This window comes from Pteropus alecto, unplaced genomic scaffold (genome assembly GCF_000325575.1).
Source record: "Pteropus alecto unplaced genomic scaffold, ASM32557v1 scaffold95, whole genome shotgun sequence".
Taxonomy (NCBI): Eukaryota; Metazoa; Chordata; class Mammalia; order Chiroptera; family Pteropodidae; genus Pteropus; species Pteropus alecto.
Genome location: NW_006441071.1, coordinates 19,551,110 through 19,577,864, shown reverse-complemented (window position 1 = coordinate 19,577,864; position 26,755 = coordinate 19,551,110). Strand labels below are relative to the sequence as shown.

The 26,755-nt window shown below is 36.3% G+C and overlaps 1 protein-coding gene across 3 annotated transcripts in view; it reads right to left on the bottom strand.

Moving 5' to 3' along the window:
* The window catches only part of TMC1 (transmembrane channel like 1), a 254,955-nt gene that overhangs the window by 8,220 nt on the left and 219,980 nt on the right, over positions 1 to 26,755 (bottom strand). For all 3 annotated transcript variants that reach the window (XM_025051460.1, XM_006918441.3, XM_025051461.1), the window contains 7 exons: positions 26,573 to 26,717; positions 25,768 to 25,962; positions 24,204 to 24,383; positions 23,923 to 24,084; positions 17,131 to 17,259; positions 8,663 to 8,730; positions 3,251 to 3,490 (listed from right to left, as the gene is read on the bottom strand). In XM_025051460.1, coding sequence (XP_024907228.1) covers positions 3,251 to 3,490; positions 8,663 to 8,730; positions 17,131 to 17,259; positions 23,923 to 24,084; positions 24,204 to 24,383; positions 25,768 to 25,962; positions 26,573 to 26,717 — 1,119 coding nt within the window. The remainder of the gene's footprint in view (positions 1 to 3,250; positions 3,491 to 8,662; positions 8,731 to 17,130; positions 17,260 to 23,922; positions 24,085 to 24,203; positions 24,384 to 25,767; positions 25,963 to 26,572; positions 26,718 to 26,755) is intronic.

Genomic DNA, 26,755 nt, shown 5'->3' with positions numbered 1-26,755 from the left:
CACACAGAGTACAGCCAGAGTAAGTAGGTAAGCACACAGGAGAGAAGATAAGACAATCTATCCCCCCTTCTCCAGCTTGTTCAGCTATAGTTAATGAATGTTTTTAGAATGGGGAGACTAGAATTTTGCAAAAACAATCCCTACCTACAAAGGTCTTCTTTGTATCCCAGTGTGTCCCAAATGCAAAGTTAGAGGCACCTCTGGGAATTTTGGGGTGCCTTTTCCAGATCATGTCTCTTACCAAGAGTATAGATCTCTTCAATTATACACGAACTATAGAACTAATTAAAAATCCCTGGCAATTCCTTTTTTTGGCAGATTAGCCAACATGTGTCACTTCACAATACCCCCAGAAGTCCTTTCCAGTCTGCTTTGACTATACAGTCAAATGAAATGCTACTTCACTTAACCTATGCTTTCCCTAAGGGCATAGCTTCATCCATCTTAGATTAAAACAGTCTATGAGTAGGCTTGTCTTTCCAGCCAGACTGAAAGTGCCACAGGACCAGAATCTAAGCCCAAATTAATCTTACATCTCATCTAGTGTTTAGCACACAATAAGCAGTCATTATTCACTTGTTAATTCAAATTATTAGCCAACTCTTTGCTGTGTTCTGAGATGCTGTGACTCAGAGATGAAAGTATTTCCCACCTCTAGAAGTCAGCTACACTATTAAGAAAAATAGAAACATAGAGTGCAATTGCAAATAAGTTATGTAATAGCAGTGTCACAATATAATATAAACCTGAACATATTGTATGATCTCAGTTATTTAAAAAAAAATCTGCATGAAAAGAAAACCAGAATATAAAATGCCAAAATATTGAGAGTTGTTATTTCAGGGCTTTGGGGGTTATGGTAGTGTTTATTTTCATGTGAAAATGTTTCTATAATTTCCAGATTTTCTAGGACAAACACATATTGCCTTTGCAGTAAGATGAAAATGCATAAAAAATGTAATCACCATAATGTTAGTAGGGAAGTGTGTGAGAACCTAGAGAACTAGAAATTGTTCAGAATTATTAGTGAGGGAGCTGGTAGAGAAACGTTGAATATCAGGAAATATGGTGAAATGATTAGAATTTTCTTTACCTGGACCAAAGAGATAATTTTTAAATTGTTGAGCTGTTTAAAGAAAATCCACTTAATAGTCTATTAAAATAATTTTATGAGAAACTCACCCTCCCTAGCCAGATCTTATGAAACCAGAACAAGGTAGAATGTCTTATCAAATTGCTTTGCAGAATGGGTCTCCTAAGGTGTTGCAGCTACCTTACCTGAAAACATATCTGTACTGGGGAGCAACTGGCTATCGCTATGATGTCTCCATTAATCTACCTTAAATGCATGTTTGCCAATTGTCTGTCCACCCCCCGCCCCCTCCTCCCGGCAGGGTCAGATACCCTTTACTAGGCAGGCCGGGCAAACCACCACAAACTCAGGGTCCCTATAGATGGTAAGTCATGAGGCTCCTATTAACATAGCTTTCTCGCCTCATTTCTAGGGTGGAAAAATCCTTTTAACCTTTCAGTCCAAACAAATAAAGTATACATTCTTTTGCTGGTAGGAAAAATAGATTAAATAGGATAGAGAGAACCCCTTCCCTACTTCTCTACTGAAAATATTTAAATTTCCTTGATCTTAAAATAGTGATGTATATGTAGTAATTTTACCTAAGTTTGCCAATTAGGAAACACTTGGTCAAAATCAGATATTATGCTTTAGAAACAAATGATTTCTTTCCCATTACAATCATAGTAACTAAGTGTGATATAAAGAAAAGTAGAAAAGTTAGGGCTCAAAGCCTGAAATTGTATAGTCATTGTATATGCCTCGCTCAATGATATTTTTAATACAAATGTACCTGTGTTACTACCACCCAGCTCCATATTGACATTGTGGGGTCTCTCGTGTAGAGAGCTAAGTCACTTTGATACATTTTTCTGAAAAGTATTAACTTCCAATAAAAAGTTAAAAGCACACTTATCTTGTATATTTAGTTGTGTGGGTAATTTGCAGTTAACTGAAGTCTTTGAATGGCTTATGTCTTGAACTGAATACTCTGAGGTTTATCAAGGAGTTATTAAGACCAATCGCTCCTTCAAGAATGCAATTTCATATTTAGTCTCCAGATGTCACTGTCTGCATTATTTATTTCAGCCCACTGGATGGGGGTGGGGCAGAGAATGAACAGGACTTGTCAATATCAGCTTCCTGAATTGACAGAACTCCAGTAGTTTTTGTCCTATCAGCTGGCTTAACATTTTCTTGCTTTCTTTTCCAGTAAAGCCATAATAACCCAGACTATTATTAGAGTGAAAATTCCTCTTTTATACTTAAGTCAATGGGCAACAAATCTTTTGACTTTAATAACTTGGGCCTGACAGCATGATGGGGAAATTATATGTGACCATTATTGCATCATGGTTCTCATTCACATGGCTTTTCACATTCACATTTTCTACACCGAAAAGGAAAAAATACCTCGAATGCATGCTGCCCAATGACTCAACATGCAGAAGTTTGGGGGGAGACTTGTGATAGATTCGTTTTTAAGACTCTTTAAGAAATGAAATCTCAATTCTCCATATCCTGGGGTCTTTGCTTTCTTGATAAGTGTCAGAGAGAGAATTCTGTCATAGAGAACTGTAGAAAGTACATTTTCAACTTGAATCGGAGAGATTTCTTAACTATTATTGACTTGAGTGATTTATCCTTGCTATTTAGGGAGAATATATGTGAGAAATAGCTTTAATTTTTTACTGGCATGTAGCATTTTGGATTATAAATTGTGCGACCCTTTTTAATGATGAGTCTATGTCCCAGGTAGTATGTGGGGTAATCTACTATATTTATTTATTTATTTTTATTTATTTATTTTTCCAATGTGGTAGTCCACATGAGACATAGCAATAGCTTCAAATATCTGCATGCAAAGGCCTAGCATCAGGTAACCTTTCATATCCAGACTAGCTCTTTGCTATGTCCTTATATAGAAATAGCTCAGACTCATTGTCCATAATTTACTTAGGCAGAGCCTGGAGCAGTTATTTTCCCTTTTATGAGAAAATAGATGAAACTTGCCTAAGAGTCTCCATGTCACCTAATGAGCCTGAATATCCAAAGGATCTCATTCCCACATACCAAAATGCCATTGTTTGAAAAAACGAAAATAATTCACACTTTGACCATTACTATCTTCATGCCTGAAAGAAAACTATGCCCAAATAAAATTTCAAAGACAAGAACCTGAAGGGGCCACAATCAAAAGATGGAGGGAGGGATACGATCATGTACAGGACGGGCATGGTGGACAAGAAGAGGATGAGCAAGAGCATGCCCAGGTAGAAATTATTCGATCTGGAAGCTTTGAAGACTCTGGCCTCAGGAACGTTGCAACACATCACGGCCCAGCACTGGAAGTACATGGATGTGTGGAGTCGAAGGATATTGATGCCTGGGAGGCTGGGAGCAAAGAAAGAGCCCATCCTAGAAAGGAAAACAGAATTCTGTTCAATTGGAGTCTTCACTCCATAACAAGGTTACACAGCACCTGTTTATTTCACATCCTGCTTATTTGCCAAAGGCAGAAAACATATTGCCACTTTCAACCGTACAAACCCTTTTTATAAACAAATTGGCTAAGCTATTTCCATCTTCTGTACCCATTTTACCATTTCCCTCATTATTGTGGGTATTGTATACATAATTCCATCATAGAAAGATGCAGATCACCAATCATCTGCTATCATTAGCAAATTTAAACTACAACAGAGTAAACAATATACATATTACATTTGTTTTTCTTGTTTTCTACTTCTAAAATAAATCTAATTTCCTCTAATACTCATATCGATTCATACATACAAAAAATAACTTTTATATAATTGACCCTTAAAACGACATATTCTGTTAAAATAAACTGTACATTTGGATTAATTACTTTTGTCATGGCTAATTAATTTTTGTTTAATAAAAGAGAAAAATTAAAATGGTTTTCTTTTTCTGAAGTATTTTCTACTTATGACTGTTATAATGTTCAGAGCTGATGGGAATGATGTATTTATGTCTAATAATATTTTGTTGCTATCCTAGAAAAAGCTTTATATGGTTTCAAGATGAAAATTCAACACTTCCATTTAATTTAGTTTATCTGTTTACTTTATTACTTTTGTTTGCCCTGGAAACCCACTGCAATGTATATCTGATTTTTTAAACATATTTTAAAATACCACTTTAAAATAGGAACCATGTAGGTAAGGTCACTTTTATTTGATGGATTTATTGGTTATATCAACAAAATAAACTTTAATTTTTATTTGATGAAAAAATCCATTAGCACCACAAAACTATATTAATGACAATTAATTAATCTAAAACCAAAAAGAGGTTTTAGAAGTTATTTTAGAAGTTTAAGTAGATCATACCTTTTTGACTGTTCAAATTATAATAAAGCCCTCAGCATTCCTAGTTAGGTTTACCATTTTATATTTCCTGGATATGTAAAATTGTTGTTTTAACCAATCCAGTGTAAATTTGGTTTATTATTGTGGGTGGGGGAGTTAAGTTAAAGAAATTAGTGTCTACTATAATTCAACTTGTGCAACCCAACATTATAATATTTTATTGAAAAATAGAATCTCATCACAATTTGGGTTATCTTATTGATAAGAGTCCACACAACAGATCTGAATGATATTTTTACATCCTGAGTTGACCAGAGACTTTGTGGAAAGTTAAATTATTTTTTAAAATGGCATGAACTAATCATGCTAAGCTAGATAAGCCATATAGAAAAAGTTGAAAATCACATGATATCACTTATATATGGGATATAAACCTAAAAGCAACAAATGAACAGGACAAACAAACAGAGACTCAGAATACGCTTATATAGTCATATAGTATCTCTGAAAGAATTCCCAAGAAACAGGTTAAGATTGGGAGGCAGACTCGCCTTTCACTATATGCCTTTCTAGACCTTTCCAATTATCATAAAAAATAATAATAATAAAATTAAATAAATAAATAAATAAATAAATAAATAAATAAATAAATAAATAGATGGTATGAACTTTGGGTGATAATGCCGTGTTCATGTAGGTTAATAAGCTGCAACAAATGCACCACTGTGGTGAGCAATGACGATAGTGGGGAAGCTGTGCATGTGGGAGCAGGTGATATGTGCGAGCTGTCTACTTTCCACTCAGTTTTTCTGTGAACCTAAAATTTACTTAAGATATAAACTTTACTAATTTTTTTAATAAGAGGATAGACTTTGGAACAACACGGGGTATCCTGGTTACAAGATAGCATGAAAGAACCTGGAACTCCCAAAACCTGAGCAAGCGACTGAGCGACAGTCCCAGCTGAGTGGTCAGAATAACAAAGCACTAAATTATATCTCCAAAGGCCAATATTTGGAATGCAATGCTTTTAGATAATGATGCTTTTCCTCTTCTAAAAGTCAGGGTTGTCCATGTGATTTGTTCTGGCCAGTAAATTAGAAATAAAAATGAGGTGTCTCACTGCTGGGTAGAAATTTTAAGAACACTGTGTACTATTTTGTTCTCCTCTCTCTCTGCTACCCTGACCAGCAGTGTTCCAGGTGGATCTGATTCTGTCTTTCTAAACCTCCACAGTGAGGGTAACTTATAAGGGCAGAGCCTTCTACCAATCCACATTAGACTTGTAGTGTGAACAAGAAATAAACTTTTCCTTTTGTAAGCCACCAAGATTTTAGTATTTCATTGCTGGACAACCTAGGCTATCCTAAGACATAATTTTGTACATAATTCAAGACCAAGACTTGCCTAAAGTCACATGCGTACCTATACATATACGTGCATTGTTTGTATGTATGCATATATATGTGCACACACATTATTTGTACATGCATTGGTAAATAAATAAATTTCAAATTTTCCAAATAAATATCACATAGGCATTTTGAACAAATGACACAAGAGCCATAACCTGAAAAACAGGGCCTGGCAGCACAGCAACATGTAAACCTTAATGCTCATCCTACCTTTGTTCATGACTCACTCACAAATCAGCTTGGCCCACTAAGCCCCTTACCCAGACTTGATGCTGTCATCTGCCAGAAAAATATCATTGTAATACCTTAGCCTGATAAACTGCTTTCCTCCCAAGAAGATCAAAGCAAGTGAGAGCTTCCTTTATTTAGCTCTTCTTATCACTCCAGTGACATTGTATATGTCAGGTAAATTATTCATACTTGATCAACTGAGAAAATGAGGTAGCAAAAGGTGACAAGACCAGTGGGACGGCATACAATGAGACAGCATTGGAGCAATGTCTAAACCCATCTTCCCTCTCACTGTGTATTCTCTGCTGCCTCTACATCCTGTTATGACAGAGATAATTTGTGTTTTCGTCAATTAGATATGATTTCGAAAAACCTATGCTATTTAAAAAATAAATGTTTGACAAAGGTTTACTGATCATTTCAGCCAATTCATAACAAAATGGATTTTACCTATAAATATTTGATTTTAATAACATCAGTGTAAATAACCTCCACTACTTAAAACCTCCCAAAGTTGTAATTGAATGTCTCCAGTCACAAACCAATGGAATTTGATAAAAAATCCCCATGCTCTTTTGATTATTTCTGTAGAAAATGGCCAAACTCAGTTATCAGATCCTCATGCCTCATCAAACAGTAGATTACCATGTGTGAGTGCCCTTGTGCAAGAGAGCCTACTACACACTCCACACCCCTGCACCTGGCACACCACATCCTCCCTCACCAACTTCCTGGGAACTAGGAAAAGAATATTTGTACAAAGGGTTGGTCTGAAGGTGAATAATAGTTCTTTTGTTTCTGGAACTCTGGAAAATGTGTGACTGCCTTTGTATACTCAAAAAGCACAATCGCTTAGTAACGTCCTCTTCATACTAATCAGAAATGAGACTTGACTCATATCTGAAGGAATAATACATAGAAAGTGATAGTGCAGTGATACTGCAGAGATCTTGATAATGGATCTGCCCATGAGAAAACTGGAGAACATTTTTTAGATTTTTAAGAGCGTTAATATGAATAATAGTGATATGTAGAAAGAGCTGTAAAATTATAGGACTGCCATTACAACCCCTTTTCTGATAATGAAAATGAATTTCTAGGATGATCTGTTGCCTTAAATCTGAAAGAATAAGAAAGAGAGATGCAACATATGTCTGCACAAATGGTACCCTCCAGGCCTGAGGGATTTATGGCACTCTGTAAGAGCCAGGGAGTTTTAAAACTAATATAGCACAGTGGTCTCTCATTACTTGAATAGCAAGGTTAGCTATTTTCTGCCGTGACAACAGAATCCTTTCCAGGAAATAAAAATTCCAGAACCCATAGAATCTGCCCCCATGGCTTTCTCTGTCAGTAGTCATACGTTGGGCCACCTTGACTTTCTTCCCTGCTTGGAGAATAAAAGGTTCATTTCACTCCTTCATGACTCTCTAGACACATGAGCTGTAATGTGCAGAATTTAGCCAAGAATTACATTTTTTAACATATCTGACAATGGAGAAGATAATCTTTTTATAGTCTTTTCTTCATATTGATTGAGCCAGTGAGGCACAGGAATTTGACAGGCCCTGTGGCAAGATGATGGGGTCCTTGACTATAGTCTTTATGTTGCTGAAGCAAGATATATTTAACTACAGCCTTTATATTGCTGAAGCAAGATATATTTGCAGAGAGGTCCAATCTCATAAAGGTTTAGTAATTCAGGCCAGCTATGGTTGAAAGGTTTGAGTTATATATGATACTTGTGCAAAGACTTAACCTAGTTACTGGTACTTGTACATAGGACAAAGGTATGGTCAGTGGTGCAGTGTTATGTTAGACATGTATCAGCAGGATAAAAAAGCTCAATTATAAGCGCTTATAGATTGGAGTGCTCTTAGTTAAGGGTGACAGATTTCTAAGACACATGGTCCCCAGATGAATTGTATGCTATGATTCAATTTTTAAGCTCAAAACATGATTTTGACTGTATCAAATCATCTTAACTTGTCAAGGTTTATAGGAAGAATGCTTTCATTTAATAAAAGATATGACAATCCTTTGTACATCAAAAGAAATAATTCTGGTGTGCAAATGGCCCTGTGAAACTAGTTCCAAAATAAAGATCACATTTTTAACTCGACCTTCCTAAAACATGTGTTTCATCTCTATAAACTATTGGATTTGGTAAGATACTATTTTTAAAAGTAGCAATAAGTTTTATTTTAAATATATTTGATAGTGACAAGATAAAATCAGATTCTCAGAGAGACCTTACATCAGTTTATTTCACACTTAATATGTAGTAATGTGATCATTAACGTCACTGTTAGATCCTAGTGTTGCAGAATATAAAATATAAGAAGCCTTCAAATAATCTACCAACCAGAACATGGACTCCCAACATTGGATGAAGGAGTGCTATGCAAAACAGGCGGATGCCTTTGAGGACCGAGATTTAAGATATGAAAAAGAAAAATGTAAACTATTCATAACCATCCACTCTGCAAAGGCAAACGTTGACTTAGACACAGACTGCGGTCTCCTCTGACACTGGGTTATAATGCTTTATGAAATAATGAACTCGGAGGCTTTTCTAAAAGCGGCCAATTATCCAACAGCTGGCCTACCATATCATGCCTTGGTTGAAGATCAGAGCGAGGACGTTGCCACTGATGTCAAATTCGGTGTATGAAGGCTAGAAGAGACACAGACGTTCATTGGATTAGTAGCTTAAATGGTAAATATTGAAAGGCTAGTATTTTATGTTTCTGCATAGGTATAGCCAAGCTCTCAACTACTCTCTTGCAGCAATAATAGTAGAGTAATCAATATAATAAATAATTACTAATAAATAAAATTTAAAAGCACCCTTTTTAACATAGTGAATCTGTCATTCAGTGCTATGAAAGTGTGAGACAGTCTCTCATGCACTGCTGGTGAAAGTAAATATTGGAGCAAACTTTTAGAAAAACAATTTGTTAATACATATTAAAAGCTTTAAAAACTTCATTTTCTCTGACACTGTTAAGTCTACTTCTATGAATTGTTTTAACAAAATATTTTAAATGTTTACAAATTTAAACAAGCAGCAAAGAAACCACCTAACTGTCTAACATTGGTGAAATTAATGCTGTATATCTATACTATGACATATAGTACAGCTAATTATAATCACTGTTGGAAGAGTATTTACATACACAAGAGAAAGCAATGTTTTAATGTTAAACAAGAAATATATAAATTATACATTCATTATTTTTACCAACTCAGTATGAAACTGTATAAAGTAATAATTTAAAAGTAATCAGCAAAATTAATATTTATTATACGTGGTGATGGATTATGACTTTCATTTTCTTCCTTAAGTTTTGCCTATTATAAAACACTTTTAAACAAAAAAAAGTGAATTTTTTTTACAATAAAACAAATATAGAGAAATACGACAAAGTTTAAGAAGTTATGCAATTTAGTGTCCAGTATTTGTCTCCTGGATAATAATGCTTAGGGCAGCAGCATGAGGCTATTCTTTGTGCAGAGGGGCCACCAATAGAAACTAAAGCAGGTATTTGTCTCAAGGTGGCCAATTCAAAGGCTTCCTGGTGACACATTAGGCATCCTAGAAGGAAAGCTTCTACCAATGAGATTAACGCTAATTAGCAAGGGCAATAAAATTGGCTTTTACTTCATTTGAAACAGAATAATCAGGCAGGAGACTGACTAATTAATTGGTAACAAGAGAAAAAGAGAACAGCAAAAAGATATGAAGTGAAAAGATCAAGAAATCATGAAAGAGAAATCAAGAGAGGGGCAGGTCTCTATTATTGCCTCAGATTTTCACATCTGCATATGTGACTTTACACCATATGTACCCTCATAACTCCCTCTCTCCAACACACACACACACACACACACACACACACACACACACACATGACCTGAAAATGTCTGTTCTTCGCAAATCCAAAAACCCAAACATATATTTATAAGAAGATAGGACAGGTCTGTGATTTGAAACGCCAATAAAATGATCACAACATTTGAATGCTCGAGACTTCTTAAAACCAACTTCATCACTTTTCCAAAAGGCAGTAGTGCTCTCTGAGTCAATTGGAAGATAAGCGCAATATGCTTTGTTAACAGATTCAGGGAGTAAACAGCAAGGACAGCGTAACAATGGTTAAATAACAAGATAAAAAAAAAAATGATCAAATGATACATAATGAAACATTACGTAGCCCTGTTACATTAGGCAGGACAAAGCTAATATGGATAATTTCAACATAAATTCACTCAAGATACTGCTAAAAGGATATACAAAGTATTTCACTAGTGTGCTCATCACCTAGAAAGGTAACATTCACAAGATGCAAAAAAAAAGATCTGGTTGATAGTTTTTGTCCTAAAATTAACAACGAAAAAAATGTGGCCTTCATGGAGAAAAAAAACGAATTGCTTTTAATCATGAGAAACATTAATTCTGCATCTTTCTCTTTCCAAGAGAGCACTTTGCTCTGGATCATCTATTTTTCTCTCTTGGAGCCCTGTTAACTCACAAAACACATTTGAAAAATGCTCAGCCTGGTGGTCTGCACCATTTGTGGCCTTCGAGCAGCTCTTCTCTGTGTCAGTTTAAGAATCAAAACTTCAACCTTGGCCTCTTTAGAATAGTGTCTGATTTAGCCCACCAAACTACAAAAAATGAAAAAATTCAGCCTTTTAAAAGTACATTCCCTTTATTCTCACAAGCACAAGAACCTTTTAAAGGTCATTTGAGATGAGATATTTTTATTACTATGTGACTAGAAAAGCTCAAAGAACATACTGGGAACCCCCGGCCCTGTTTGCGGCAGGGGCAACTGGAGGAATAAAGCTTTGATGTATAAATTGACCAGATGCATAGAAAGGGTAGAGGGCAGCTCTACTGTACCATGTGTATCTGTGGTACAGATACTTGGGATTCAGACCTGAGTATGAGACTTTGCCCTGCCATTTCCTAGCTGGGTGAACTGGGCCAATCACTAATTTCTTCAGGCCTCAGTTCTCTCACAGATAAATTTATGAAACAGATTAGGGGTTGGCACACTATGACCCATGAGCCAAGTCTGGGCCACCATCTGTTTTTATAAATAAAGTTTTATTAGAATACAGCTACATTTATTTGTTTATGTATTGTCTGTGGCTGTTTGGAGCAAAACAGAAGTTTAATAGTTACAACAGAGACCATATGGCCCACTGAAAAGAAAGTCCCCTTTTTTTCCTCTTCTACTACACTTTACTCACAATACTTCTGACAGAGATGTGTGAGTTTCCCCCACACACCGAGAAATTCCCCAATTCTCTGTGGACATCAACTGGATGTCCTGCAATTTAACTCATATCTGACGCTAACAATGCAGTTAGGGCAGATCTCACAGATTAAGGCTTCAGTCCCACAAGACTGCCCCCACTTCGATACCAACCATAAGTTCAGGTTGTTACCTATGCTAATTGACTAGTTATAAACTGGAGATTCCCATGACTACCTCCTCAGATTTGATAATTTGCTAGAAAGCTTATAAAACTTAGGAAAACAGTTTATTTATTAGATTACCAGTTTATGATAAAAGGATACAGCTCACAAAACAGCCAGATGGAAGAGATGCATAGGGCAAGGTATGTAGGAAGTGGCACAGAGCTTCCATGCTCTCTCTTGATGCACTATCTACCTAGTACACCTTGATGTTTTCAGCCACCACAGAAGCTCTCTGAATACCACAGGTCAGAGATTTTTATGCAGACTTCATCAGCAGGCATGACCAATTATTAATGCAGTCTCCAGTCCTTCTCCCTTACCGGGCGGATAGGGGAATGGAGCTGAAAATGTCAAGCTTCTAATCATAGCTTGGACTTTCTGGTGACCAGGCCCCAACCAGAAATTATCCAGGAGCCCACCAAGAGTTGCCTCATTAGAAAAAAAAATTGTTCCTGTCACCCAAGAAATTACAAGGAATTTAGGAGCTCTGTGTCAGGAACCAGGATCAAAGACCAAATATTAGAACAAAAGATGTTCCTAGCACCCTATCACTTAGGAAAATACAAAGATATTAGGAGCTCTGGCCAGGAGCTGGAAATGAAGACCAAAATATGTATTTCTTATTATATCACAATATCGCACCTGCAGAAGCAAAAACACTAGCCATTTACAGAGGTCTGCCGATTTCTAAACTAAATAATTTCTAAAATCTCTTTTTAATCTAAATTATGTAATTGGTTGAAAATCAGACCCAGTTATTAAAGAATTGCTTCTCCATAAATATCTTAGAAATGAAATTTAATACTGTATGCATTAAACTCAGAAACTCCCACTCTAAACATGAAACAAATGTAAGAAGGCAACCCTCCCTCCCATACCCATATACACACAAACACACACACATACACAGTATAAAATTCAATGCTCATTCTTTTAGAGGTGAATTTTTTTAAACATAAGAGATTATGTTACAGTTTAGATTTCTTAAAAGTAATATGAGTGTAAATTAATTTGCAATATATTTGTTTGATTGCCTCTAAAATCTAAAATGCTTAAAGGTAAATAAATGATGCTTGGGGAAAAAAACATGCTTGGGGCTGAGGTCCATAATAGTCGAGGGATTGGAAATTATTTTGTTTTATATTTGGACCTTTGTTTCTGGTGGATAGGAGTCAGTCATCTACCCAGAGGGAAGACATATGGTACTCATTGGACTAAGAGCCTGGGAAAACCCACTCTCTCTCCACAAGTTTGGTTATTTTGGGCAGATCATCAACCTATGAATATTGTGAAATGCAATTCAGAATCTCAGAGAGAATTCTGTCATTGCAATGACCTTCACACGAATTTCATTTCCCACAGTTGGAACCACTCCACTTAGAGCTTCATGCTGGCCTGGCCTGTGGCTCTAGGGCAATGGTTCTCAAGTGTGGTCTCAGACGAGAAGCAGCAGCTTTGTCTTGGAACTTGATAGTAAAGTATATTATTGGGCTTCACCCCAGATATCTTGAATCAGAAATTCTGTTTTCACATGTCTTCAGGCGATTCTGATGGATGCTTAAATTTAAGAACCACTGATGTAGGACAAATCCTAGCCTCACCTACTGGGATGATTCAGCACCTTGAGGCTTTGTGCTTCAACCTTTGTTGCTGCAGACAGACTCCATCCAACATTCAAGTGGAACTTCAAATCCAGCCCATGCTGTTCCTTTTTCCATTATGTTCTCATCCCTTCATGGGATACCCATGACTTCTTACTGATTCTTTATCATGCCATCTTCCTAGACTGCTAAATAATATCTCATTCCCAGCTGAAGAATGCCAGTTTTAACTTCTAATTCTATATCCCTGCCCTCCCTGCTAACTGCCTGCAAGTGACCTGTCTAGGCCTGGGAGCACCTTAAGATACAAATGCTATAGATTGGCTCATGAATTATTCATGATTTGGCAGAGTCCTTAAAATTTCTAGCATTAAACATTATAGTGAAAATGAACACGAAATCTAGTTGATGGTTTCAAAGTTGACCGCCACATGACTTTGAGCCCTAGTTCCACCACTGACCAGCTATATGTTTTTTTTTAGCAAATAACTATAGTTTATTCATATATGGAATAGCATACAATCATTTAAAAACCACCTCATAAATAAGTTAACAGCATACTGTATATATGATATATATATTTCTATATAAATACTGTATTTATATATGTTTATAAAAATCTAAAATGAATCTATAGTACTTATTTATCTATATATAAATACTAATACTATATGATTCAAAAATCCATATAAGTAATGCCATGAGTGGTGGGATTACCTGTAATTTTTATTTTCATATTTAACTTATTCTGGGTTTTCTAGATTTTCTGTTTTCTGCCTGCATTGCCCATACTTTCCAGCTGCTGGGCCCTGTCTTAACAGCTGTCCCTCCACTGAGAATGTTTTCTTCCATCTCAATCTTTTGAAATTCCTTCAAGGTGGCTCAAATATCTCTTTCTCCATGATGTCTTTGCATTTCTATTGACTGTCACCGGCCCCAAAGTCATATAACAGTTGGTTTCTCCTATAACATTTACATTTTGCTCTGTATTGACCATGGGAGCTTGCAAAATTAAAGAGTAGTAAAAATGTGAGAAACTGGTGAATGAATAAATCTGAAGAGGGCAGTGGTTTTTCAGCTCCAACCAATTTCTCATAAGTGAGAATATGGGTCTAATATTGCCAGGCCTTCTAATATGTCAAGAAAAGCAAGAAATCCATATTTTTTAATGTAAACTTTTCAGTTTTTAAATATTAGCACATTAAAAACAAACAAACCCCTCTGTAGACCAAAGAAAAAAATTATCTAAACTAAATCTAGCCTGCAAGCCCAAGTTTGCAATCTCTCTTTCAGCTTATATCTTTTCCATGTCTGTATCCCCTTATTACCCAGCACAGAGGTTTGCTCAAAAGGTTTTGCACTTAGTAGGCACTCAGCTGCGTACGCTGTCCACTTGGTAGGCCAATGAAAATCGAATCCACATCAAAGATCCATCATCCAACCTTAATATTCTAAAACTTGTTTTGATGCTGAACTTCTCTCTGAAGAGCCTTCCAAAGGTAACATATGGAAGAAAATTCTTTCTCTATGACCTAGAACAGGAACTTGTCTTTTTCCTGTACTTCGTACTAACTCAAGAGCATTGTCAGCACTCAATAAATAATAAATTAGTCATTTAATCACAGCTTTTGTGCATCCAGGTCATGTTGTATTGACTTCGTATTTGAAGCAAAATTTTCTAGCACTTAAGAAGCAAGCAGTAAGGGGCAAAAGGCAAGCACAAGCCAAGCAAAAGTCTAACAACAAAAAAAAATGCCAATTTTTATGTCTGCTTCAGAAGAGCTGAATCAGGTGAAAAAAAATAGAAATGAAACCAAGCCAGCTGAATATCTCATAGCAGGGATGGGAAAGCAATGCCACAACATCCGGGATCTATAGCATTACCTCACTGTCATTTACCAAAGAGCATTACCTAACTGCTTTTGGCTCATCAGAGAAGCACTTTCAGTGTGAGTGATAGAGATGACCTAATAAAAGGTACGATCTCAAAGTAAGATAGCCAGGCAGAGTATCTAGCCTGGAGTCTTGAAAACAGTTCTGTATGTGACCTCTAAGACTAGAGGTCATGAGACAGGAGGAAGATCAGCAGCAAAAGATATCCCTTAACTAGTGAGGAGAGAAACATCATTGTCTCAAGAATACTAAGGCAGAGCTGATTCCATAGGTATATTCCTAGAAGCAAGCTGAATTTTGTCAGTAGATGGTGCTAGAATGTGGAGGTTCAACACTGAATCAACACATAGTGCCTGCCATGTGATGAGCATAGTTCTAACCATAGACGTCAAAGTTTCTGTTTTCAGAGAGCTTTCATTCGAATAGAGGGAGACAGATAACAAGCATGCTTGAAAAAGGAAATGTCAAATAGTTATACATCATATTAAAAAAATAAAACTGTGTTGGAACTGCGAGTGTCTGGTAGGCTATATTAGATTGGATGGTTGGAGAAGAGTTCTGAGGAGATGTATTAGCTGAGTCCTTAATGATAAGGAGAAATCAGCCATGCCAAATTTTAGGAATCTGTATGCCTGGAGGGAGGAACAGCTAGCTCAAATACAAGGACCATCTTGTGTTTGAGCATAAGAAAGAATCCTGACATTTGTGGACTTCACAAAGAAAGAGCAAAAGGTAGGAGATAAGCTCAGAGGGAAAGAAAAAAACAAAAAACAAAAAAAAAGACAGATCACACAGGGTATCGAAGTCCCTAGAAAGGCATTTGGAATTCCTTCTAAATACCCATTAAAGCAATGGACAATTTTAAGCAAATGAGTACTACCAACACCCCAGGTCATATTTCCCAAGATGATTCTGCTGCAATGCTCAAACTTGAAGTGGGGGGAACCTGGGCTTGAGCATAAAGCAAGTGAGCCCATGACGAAGTCAACGCCAGTGGGGTTTAGAGAAATTTGCTAGAATTTAGCTTCGCCACTTGCCAAAGGCCTATCAGCACCTTGGGACTTACTCAAAACTTCCATAGCCCCCTGCTTGTATTTCTGTTGAGCTCTTATTAGACTGTGAGTTTTATGAAGGAAGCATTACATTTATTGAATCCTTTTATCCTCCAATGCACTGCACAGTGAGTGGCCAATGACATGTGTCCAGGAGTTCGTTTATGAGGATGCAAAGGAATTAACAGAATGTGCAGTTGACACTACTCATCCTGCCCTGTTTCTTGAAATGCCAACAAGCTTCATGGGGAGGGAGCTGACTATGGGTCCAAGATTTATTGAGTCCATTTTAATGGGCAGGTAAGATCCGTTGCTTTAGCTAACCTCTGCTAACTCATGAGAATATCATAAGCCATTATACTCAAGTCTGATCCCTTCTGAATTAAAACTGACTCATTGGTCTTCATTTACAGTTGTCTCCCCTTATGCGCAGTTTCACTTTCCATGGTTTCAGTTATCCACAGTCAACTGAAGTTCAAAATACTAAACAGAAAATTTCCAAAAATGAGTTTTAAATAAGTTTTAAATTTCTCACCATTCTAAGTAGTATGATGAAATCTCGCACTATCCTGCTCCATCTCACCAGGGATGTGAATCATCCCTTTGTCCAGCATACACATGCTGTGTACACTTCTTGCCCCTCAGTCATTTAGTAGTAATCTTGGTTGTCAGGTCCACCATCATGATATTGCAGAGCGTGTTTTCAAGTAACTATTATTTTACTCAGTAATGTCTCCAAAGCACAGGCATAGTGATTCATATGTGCCAAAGAGAAGCTGTAAAGTGCTTCCTTTAGGTGAAAAGGTATGTATGCACAGGAAAAAACATTGTATATGTAGAATTCAGTACTATCACAGTTTCAGGCATTCACTGGTGATCTCAGAACATATTCTCTGTGGGCAAAAGTGGACTACCGTATTGACATCTAAAACGACGAACCCGCCCTGTAAATTCTGAAATGTCTTCTTGAATAGCGTGTGTAAACAATGACCCACAAGGGAATAATCTGATAAGAGAAAAATGAATATAATACTTACATATCCATATTCCAAATCCCAACACCAGCAGTAATTGCAAAATCTTACAAAACATGCTCTGAGAAAGTCCCCAATGAGGATTGTAACATAGGTGGTCAAAACATCAGAAACAGTCAGCCGCACAAATTCCTGTTGAGATATTATCTGCATTAAAATTTACATTTCTCTCCTCAAGTGGTCCTAGCGTTGACATCAAATTTTTCATGTTTCTAAATACTATGAGCATAGAAACTGCAATTAATAGTTGAAAAACTAGTTAGGCACATCTAGCAAATAAAGACTGTTTACACCTATTTTATTAGTTGAAAAGTAATTGTTTTCTGTTCCAAAATCACTGTATCTAAAGTATTCTTACTGAGAAACTTTTATTAGCAGGACACATGAACCCCAAATAGAAAAATATTGACCACACAGAAGTTTAAAATTTAATCTGACAAACAGCAATATTTATAAAGTTAAAAGACAAACTTAGAAAAAGCACTTGCAGCATGTAAGATAGCAGTAAGTTTTCCTAACACATTAAAAACTTACTTTTATGACAACAGATGGGTGATTCAATTAGGGAAAAAAATGGCAAATATCATAAATAATAAATCCATAGGAGAAAATATACAGTCAATTAAAACATTCAAAAATACTTAAACTCCACACAATAAAAATGAAAATTAAAACAATGAGTTGTTGCCTCACAGAGTGATAAATATTTAAAAAGCTATGCCTCTCCATATTGGTGAGACAGGCACTGTCATAAACTGATGAGAAAGATAGACTGGCACAATGCGTGGGGGGGAATTTGTGAAGATCCATCACATTTTAAAGTGTGTGGAATTTGATCAAGGAAATTCACTTCTAGAAATGTATTCTATGGCAATATTAACACAAGTACACAAAACCATATGTATAATTATGAAAGTATTGCTTCTCCCAGAAAATAACTGGAAACAATTCAAATATGCTCAGGAGGAGATTAAATAAAACAGGGTGTTTTCACAACAAAATATTGTGATCTTTTAAAAGAAAATGCTACTGTGGTTAGACTCCATCGAATTGTATACTTTAAGTGAGTGGAATAGTATTGCATGTGAATTGAATCTCAATAAAGTTGTTTAAAAAGTGCTGAAATGTTATGCTCTAATAAGAAACAGGTTTTTGAAAATTTTTCAAATCATGATATGTAGTATGAACTCATATATTAACAAAAATCCTGTGTGTATACATATATATACATATATTTATGCATATGTCTAGAAAAGATCTAGAAAATTAGAAACTGGTTAGTGGTGTGAACTTGAATTTATGTGCAAAGCGTGTGCACTGAGAGTTAGAGAAGTTCACTATTTCTTCATGAAACTTGTATGACAATAAGCAATATATATAGAAGAGTAGACATATAATTATAAATTTTTATCATATTTTGCTTCTTCTCTTTCTGTTCATTCCCAAAAATTCATGCCCTAAGAAGAATGACACTGTCTAATAAGACATATTTTGCCAGAAGTATTAATGTTCTTCTATAACTTGAGAAGTTGGTGTTTATTTCCAGTTACCTCTAAAATAACTACAGAGAAAGATTTTTCTCATAGGGCAAAGGGCCATTTCACTGGCAATCATTAGGTTAATTTAGAGCCTCATACTTCAAAGCAGTGTTTTCTGAACCCTGGTAGTCAGGTACCACCTTCATGATTCTTGTCACATCCAAGTTCCATCTGAAATATTCTTTGCCTGATATTACTTTTCATATAATTTATTTTTTAAAAAAATAACCACTATTGTAAATAAAAGATGTATATCGTTTGCCATAAATAGAAGTTAACTATAATATAAATATAATAAAAGCAAAAAATATATATCACACTGAAAATTTAAAAAGATAAATTTTAAAAATTATTGTAGCATTAGTTTCCACCAAAAATATAGCTCCTGTGATGAGAGCTTGTAAGCAGGTAGCATATTTTGGGAGGTGTTGTCAAGGAACTGGAGTGGGGATTGGGAAGAATGAAACAGGGAAAAAAGGATAGGCTTTACTCAAGAATGTGTTAAAAACTGTCACTACTAGAACAATTGGGCCTCGATCCTTCTGGGGACCCTCTTAGTAGCCACACAGACTAAGCTTCAGACTTGTTCATTCAAGAGACAGAAGAGGGAAATATTGATTCACCAGCTCTCATTCCCACTAGTCTAGCATGGCCCTGTGTGGTATTAATGACCAACTTGATGACACAGAGAAGCTCTGGGATAAAAGTAAGAATATAAGTACAGTTCAGTTGAGACACTGTCCAGTAACAGCTGCATGACACTTGTTTGCTGCAGCAATGGCTGGAGTAAAAAGGTGGGCCAAGACAGTGTAAAGTTTCTGTATAATCTGAAACCTTCCTAACTCTCTATTCTTTTTGCATTGCTCTTTCCTCTGTCTTCTCCACTCCAGCCCCATTGGCTTTCTTTCAGACCTCAAACTCCATACTTCTTCAGGCCACAGGACCTTGGCATGTGGTCTTCACTCCATTCAATCATTCTAACCTCACCTCATGACTCGGTTTGTGCCAATAAACATGTATATCAGCGTGGCACTACCATTTAGGGAAGCCTCTCTCACCTCCTGACAAAGGCAAGCTTCCCTATAAGTTCTCAAATTCCATGCATTTTATTCTTATAATGCTTTGTAGCCATTGCAAATTTGCAATTTTGCATAGTTATTTAATTAGAGGCTTTGTTCTCCCCAAAAGATTACAATTTTCACAAGGACAGAGAACTGGTCCACCTGTGCTCCCCGCTATACCTCTAGTATCTAGCACTTAGCATGCACTCAATTAATATGGAACGAATGACTGCGCGATAGTAAATTCACGCAGTTCTTTGTGGCCATAACTTTTCTCTTCCCTACTCTTATTCTCCTTTAATTTCCCAGGCAATATGAGTTCAGATTCTAATAACTAGCATCCATTAGAGGTAGGCTATGAAGGATATTTTTAGGTTTTCAGATTATACAGAAACTTTACACTGTCTTGGCCCACCTTTTTACTCCAGCCATTGCTGCAGCAAACAAGTGTCATGCAGCTGTTACTGGACAGTGCCTCAACTGAACTGTACTTATATTCTTACTTTTATCCCAGAGCTTCTCTGTGTCATCAAGTTGGTCATTAATACCACACAGGGCCATGCTAGACTAGTGGGAATGAGAGCTGGTGAATCAATATTTCCCTCTTCTGTCAGAAAGATTTCCTCAGATACAAGAAAACTTCAGAGCATTTTTGAAGTCTTCCCAATCCTCCTAAGCTTCTTCATCCTAATGGCTGAAATTTTATTTTTCCTAAGCAGTGTCCTAACTTCCACAGACAATAGCAGAAGAAGATTCAAACATTATATTATAATGTTAAAATATTCACATAGCATAGAAGGAACACACTGATTTATAAGAAAGAAAATCCCCAAAATGGTGGCCCAGCCCATCTCAGGGACATCATCCAATCCCAGAGCCAGCATTCTATTCAGGATGGGAGCGAGGTCCCCACACAGCTTCCTGTTAAGCATTGAGCTCCTCGCCTAACACCTTCACACTCGTGACATTTAGTTAAAATGACTGGCCACTTTGATCAGTAAACCTAAGAGCATTGTTTGCAGGGACGCCACAAAGGGCCTCAGTCTGTAGATATTCCATGGCAGGAGTTTGGGGAGTATGCGTTGATGCTAACCATGTTTCAGCACTGTGGACAAGGACACAAACTTTAATTAGATAGGTTAAATATGGGCTCCTGTCATTGACTTCTTTTGAGGTCTTGAGCAAATTGTTTTATCTTTCTACGTCATGATCTCCTCCTCATCTATAAAACGGGGATAATAATATAACTTCTCTCAAAAGGGTAATTTAAAATTCAAAGAGGTAGTTCTTGGCACACTAGAGGCATTCAATAAATTGTTGTTTATCTTTGGCTGTTGGCTGCTTTCTCTCCTTCCCTGAAATACAGACCTCAGTATATAGCTCCAAATAGCTGTCTCCCAAGAACGGCTCTGCTGCCTATCTATCACACACCATAGGAGATGAGACTAAATGACTACATTTTGAGATTCCCTGGAATAATAAAGGAGCCACCAAATTATCTTATATTCAAATTCAAAGGGAGCTTTGAGTCCCACTGTATCCTTGAGGAAAAACAAAGCAGAGGACAGCTATGGAGGAGAAGAGAGAATATGTAGAATGTTCTCACAGAACAATGAATGAAACTTTAGGGGCATGTCTGCAACATTACATGCACAAGAGTTGCCTTTACTAATTCTTCTAGAGCCATTTTTTCTTTAAGTGGCTAAAAGAAATGTTTCCAGGTGTATGGATATAAATATTGATCTCTTAGAAGCCAGAATGTCCCAGCACTCAGGGTTTTTATGTTCCCTGTGTCCTCTTTGTCCCCATGGATTCCACTTCCTTCATCAATATTCTATTCAAAACCATAACCCTTTCCCTCCGGGTGGCTCCTGCAGACTGTCCAAGTGCTGAATGCTCCTTTAGAGAAAGAAGGGTAAAAGCAAAGGGGAAATACTTCAAAGTGCAGTAAGGCAAGATGATGAAGCAAAGAACAGCACTATGCATAGGGGTTTTTTTTTGTCATTGTTGTTAAGAACAAAGCAAGCAGCATGGTCCAGAGGCTCCCAAAAGGAATAATTAAATAAATACTTTTTTCCTTTTTTTTAATTCAGTATGTGTAGGAATATCACAGATGCTTCTGCATAATCAAAAACATAAGTATTCTCCTAGATTGCATTGGCATTCATGTCTAATTAATCATCGCCTCCTCTCCAGAAGCGAACAGCTCCAATCTTATTCTTTACACTGAGTCCTACTGATCTAGTTTAATAGGTATTTGCCTACTAAGGGTAGGTTTCTTGGCCCTGTGCCAGTCTGCATTCTAGGATGTATAGAAGAGAACATCTCAAACTCTTTGAGTTTGTGAAAACTACGTTTCTTGTTTTCTTCATTTCTCTCAACTTCTGCCAAAGATTTAGGGAGCTGCTGAGATATGATGCAACAAACCCATGTTAAACACTATAACCAGACTTTGCTCAAGGAGCCTTGCAACGGAAACCTGTGTACTCCTATGTATTCGTTTCCTGATACCACAAACCTAGTGGCTTAAAATAACACAAATTTATTTTTTTTACAATTCTGGAAGTCTTAAGTTTAAAACCAAGGCACAGGCATCAGGGAGGAATCTGCTCCCTTGTTTATTCCAGCTTTTAAAGGCCGGCTGCATTCCTAGGTTCATGGCCCCCCTCCTCTGTCTGTAAAGCACATCACTCCAACCTCTGGTTCCACTGTCACATCTGGCTTTTCTGACTTTAATTCTTTTGTCCCCCCTGTTATTTCATTAGGCCAACTCACATAATTCAAGATGATTTTCCTATCCCAAGACCCTTTGCTTAATCACATCAGCAAAGTACTTTTTACCATATGGGGTAACATATTAAAAGGTTCCAGAAATCAGGACGTGGACATCTTTGAGGGGCCATTATTCTGTCTTCCACACTATAGGTCTCAGCACCTCTCTACTAAATATAAGCAGCTTTCACTTCATTTCTTTTAATTTAATATTTCATACATGATATGTCCCTGTAAACACATATGAAATGTGCATGTCTGAAAATTTAGTATTTAATAACATGTAATTGAAAAGAAAGGGGTTTAACAGATCCCTGAAAGCTTAAAAAATAAAGTAAAATAAAATCCTTAACTGTATCATACTTTTTGGACTCAGTCATCAATGTTATGTTCTAGCGTTATATATATTTTCCATATTTTTTCCACAATTAAAATCATAGTTGATTGGCTTATATCCATTGAGCATCTGTTTGAAGCTGAGAACATCGAATAACATCCATATTTTAAAAAAAAATATTAGTTTTATAAGACTAATGTTAACTTTCAATTTTCCTTTTATCTTACAAAAATAAATACACAGTAAATATTATTCAAATAATTTCACAATGACCACATTACTGCTGAAACTGTTGCCTAACAGAAGTACTATGACATATTTTATAATGTTTATTCATCCATGATGAACCAAAGTCTAAAATCAGTTTATAAAACGCATATTAGATGTGTCAATTCTAATGAGATAAAATTAAAGGCTTTTTAAAATATAAAATGGGGCTCTGTATAAAAATAAGAGATCCAAAGTAGAATTTTTTTTCCCTTTGGTTTTGCTTCCCTTATTGGACAGAAAGCCATATGAAACACTTTTTCTTTTCTCTAATAAAATACCACTAGTTTTGGACTGTGGCCATGTACACAATCATTATGAAAACAACTAACCTAAAATTTCCTTTAATGCTTAAGAGATGATTATTTGACAAAAATTGACATTATTGAACTTACTATTAGTGTGTGCTCCCAAAGAACCCATTTTTTTTTTTCTAGCAAACATGTAACGCTAAATAGAGTTCAATTTAAATACTCTCTTTGGTCTGTACCTAAATCAAGGTGCTTTATAAAAACACAAATAGGTAGTAAAGATCTCACGCTATTTTGAAATATTCTTCCTTTATATGCAACTGTGAAAGGGTTGTAAGGGTAGAACTTGCCTCAATGGATAGATATGAAGACTACATGAGATAATATATATAAATATTATATTTTATATATAAATATATATAAATTCACAGCTAGCACATGGTAAACAATAAATCTTAGCTATTTTTTTATTAGTAAGCAATAAAGAAAGGTCATACCCATGGAAGAAATATTGATTCTGATCTTTTTTTAATCCATCAATTGTCATGCACTTCTATTTGTGATATTACCTGTCCCACCATTGTTTCCCAGCAAGGTCCTCGAGGTACATCTGCAGGGTGCACAAAAAAGGGTGGCCCAGTACTATTTCCAGTAAGCGATGCATTATACGCCTTGATCATGTTGGCTTCCCATATGGTAATATTGGCCTTTACTAGCTTCTCCTCTTCAATCTAGAAAGCAAAGTGATGGGGAGGGAAATGAAGATGAAACAGACTGCCTTTCTGTCAATCTTGAGATTGGGAATGCTGTAACATGCTGATGGCAAGAAAAATCCAGACACAGGATTTACCTTGTTGTTAATCTCATCCATCAAGGCAAGAATAAATACATACAAGTTGCCTAAAAGAAGGGCAAAAATGCGTCCCAGCAGCCATTTCAGAGCAATGAGGGGATGGTAGTCTTCCAATTCAGCAAATAAGTCAAACAGTGTTGGACAGAACATCCCCAGGAGAGACATGACCATGTTCATCTATGAAGAGACACAAGGGATGAACTAGGTTAATGGTGTTCAGAAATTATTATTGCTTTCTGCCAGAATTTTGTAAGATCCCAGCTTGATTCCTTTGATCTTTTATAAGATTAAAGAAGATTATCTCATGCATTTGAAAAATGCAATCTTAATAAAACATCAAAGACAATATTCAACATTCTCAAAGTGTGCTTGTGTATGAGCTTGTGTATGTGCCAGTAATAACAGTGTTTCCTGGTATAATGAGGGATGCAATTGACATCACTCTTGATCCAAAGAACATGTATTGTTCTACGTGGTAACTGATTCTAATTCTGATATGGTGATGCACTTCACAACAATATTTCCAAAGGAAATGAAAAATGATCTCTTGAGAAATGAGGTACAAACTGGAAATACTAATTTGACTATCATCAGCATATGGGCCAGTTTAATCAGTTAGAATGAATAAATCCCTTGAGGGGGGCTCAAGACTAAATACTGAATTCTGGGAAATACAAACTGTTTGGAGCAAAAAAAAAAAAAAAAAGGAACGGGTTTTATCAAAGAAAACAGAATATTCAGAAAAACAAAAGGAGAACACATAGCGTTGTGTGTGTGTGTGCGAGAAAGAGAGAGAGAGAGAACAAACCAGTAAGAAATGTGTGGTCTTTCTCTCCTGACTGACACCCTTATGATTATATTATTAGGCTAAGTTAAGTCAAAGTAAAGAATCTAGAGCATGTACTACTTTTATGACGAGAAAAAAGCCTTCTTTAAATGAATAGAATTTGGAGGGGTAGGAAATAAGGCAGAGGAGAAAGTGGATTATTGGCAGTTAAGTTGCTAGTGAAAAACAGGGAGAAACCCAGGCTTGCCAAAGTGGAGGAGGCAATTTGAATGTGTTGGTAAGATAAATACAGGAAGCAAGAGCTTTATCATTGCCGATTCAAAGAATTCAGGCAACAATTGGATCTTTCAATGACAGATGCAGGATTTACAGAGAAAGTAACATAAGGTCATGAAAAGAGTGTGGGGTTTGAAATCAAGATTTCTAGGTTTTAACTCTCACTCTTCTCCATGGTTTTGTGACTACGAACACATCACCTAGTCTCATAAGATTCATTATCCCCATCTGTAAAATGTATGGGTTGGAATATGTATATGCTAATATCTCTTCTAACTCTAACTTTCCAGAATGTCCTAAAATGAAAAACAGACAGAGACAGATTTGGAAATTAGGCTGGAATAGAGAGGAAAATGTGGGACAGGGTTGGTTAACCCACAGGACAGGATGGAGGACACAGGTAAAGAGAAGACTTATTTAATATTTCGCCATAGAAGCATAACCCATAAAATTTCAAATGTCAGGTTCTAAACACATAAAAAGCATGCAGAGACGAACTTCATTTTTTTCCCACCACCCAAGGGTGTCAGGATCTTGCTGAGCAAATTCCTGGGATCGCTTCACAGCCCAAAAGATGAGGTATCCACTCCCGGCAAGTGTTAGAAACACGAAGAAGTTAGCAAGAAACCTCAGGAATCTGATCAAGTGGATGTTTTCTTCTACTTGGGCTGCTCTTTCTTCTATTATAGCCTCCTGTACCAACGCAAAACAGAGAAAAAGAAAAATATTTGAGCTATAAAAGTATGAACTCGGCAATTAATTTTGCAAACATCAGATGTAAGGAATGAAAATGTAAACTAAATCTGGATTCCATAAACCAGTGAATATTGCCAGGAAGCGAGAACAAGTGAGAGAAAGAAGGAAAAATTTTTACAAACTCTGATTGATCTACTACTAGGATAGTCTTCATTCTAAATTCAATACCAGTACAGGTTTTTTGTTTGTTTGTTTGTTTTTAAAGCCACACCATAATAGTTTAAAGTCATTTTCAATATTGAGCTAATATTCCTGTAAATAATGAGCACCGTTCTGTTATGTAAAATATCTGATTTTGATTACTAATGGTCTCCTGTTTCAAGACAATGCCATTATTTTATTACCAAATTTGGAGAAGAAATAATGCTGCCATGGGTCAGATATTTCCAGTTATAATCTGAACCCTGCCCAGATCTTGGTAGGCAGATGATGAGTTAATCTTTCTTTTAATTGTCAAGATACTTCGCTAGCTAGACCATACGGACAGGTTTTTTGTTTACTCTTAGTAAAGACTCTTAGTAAAGACTCTTGAAGTTGGCATCTTTACCTTAAAGTTCATTGTGATAGAATTGAATTTATTGTCTGCTGTTTCAGGATTGCCAATCAAGTAGTCCCAGCTAGTGAACACCTTCCAGCTGAAGTTGAAAGTGTTGTCATCACCACCGCCGTCGTCACCAATATTTTTGGTCATCCTGTAAAAATAGGAAGTTTAATCCAGCAACCAGAAAAA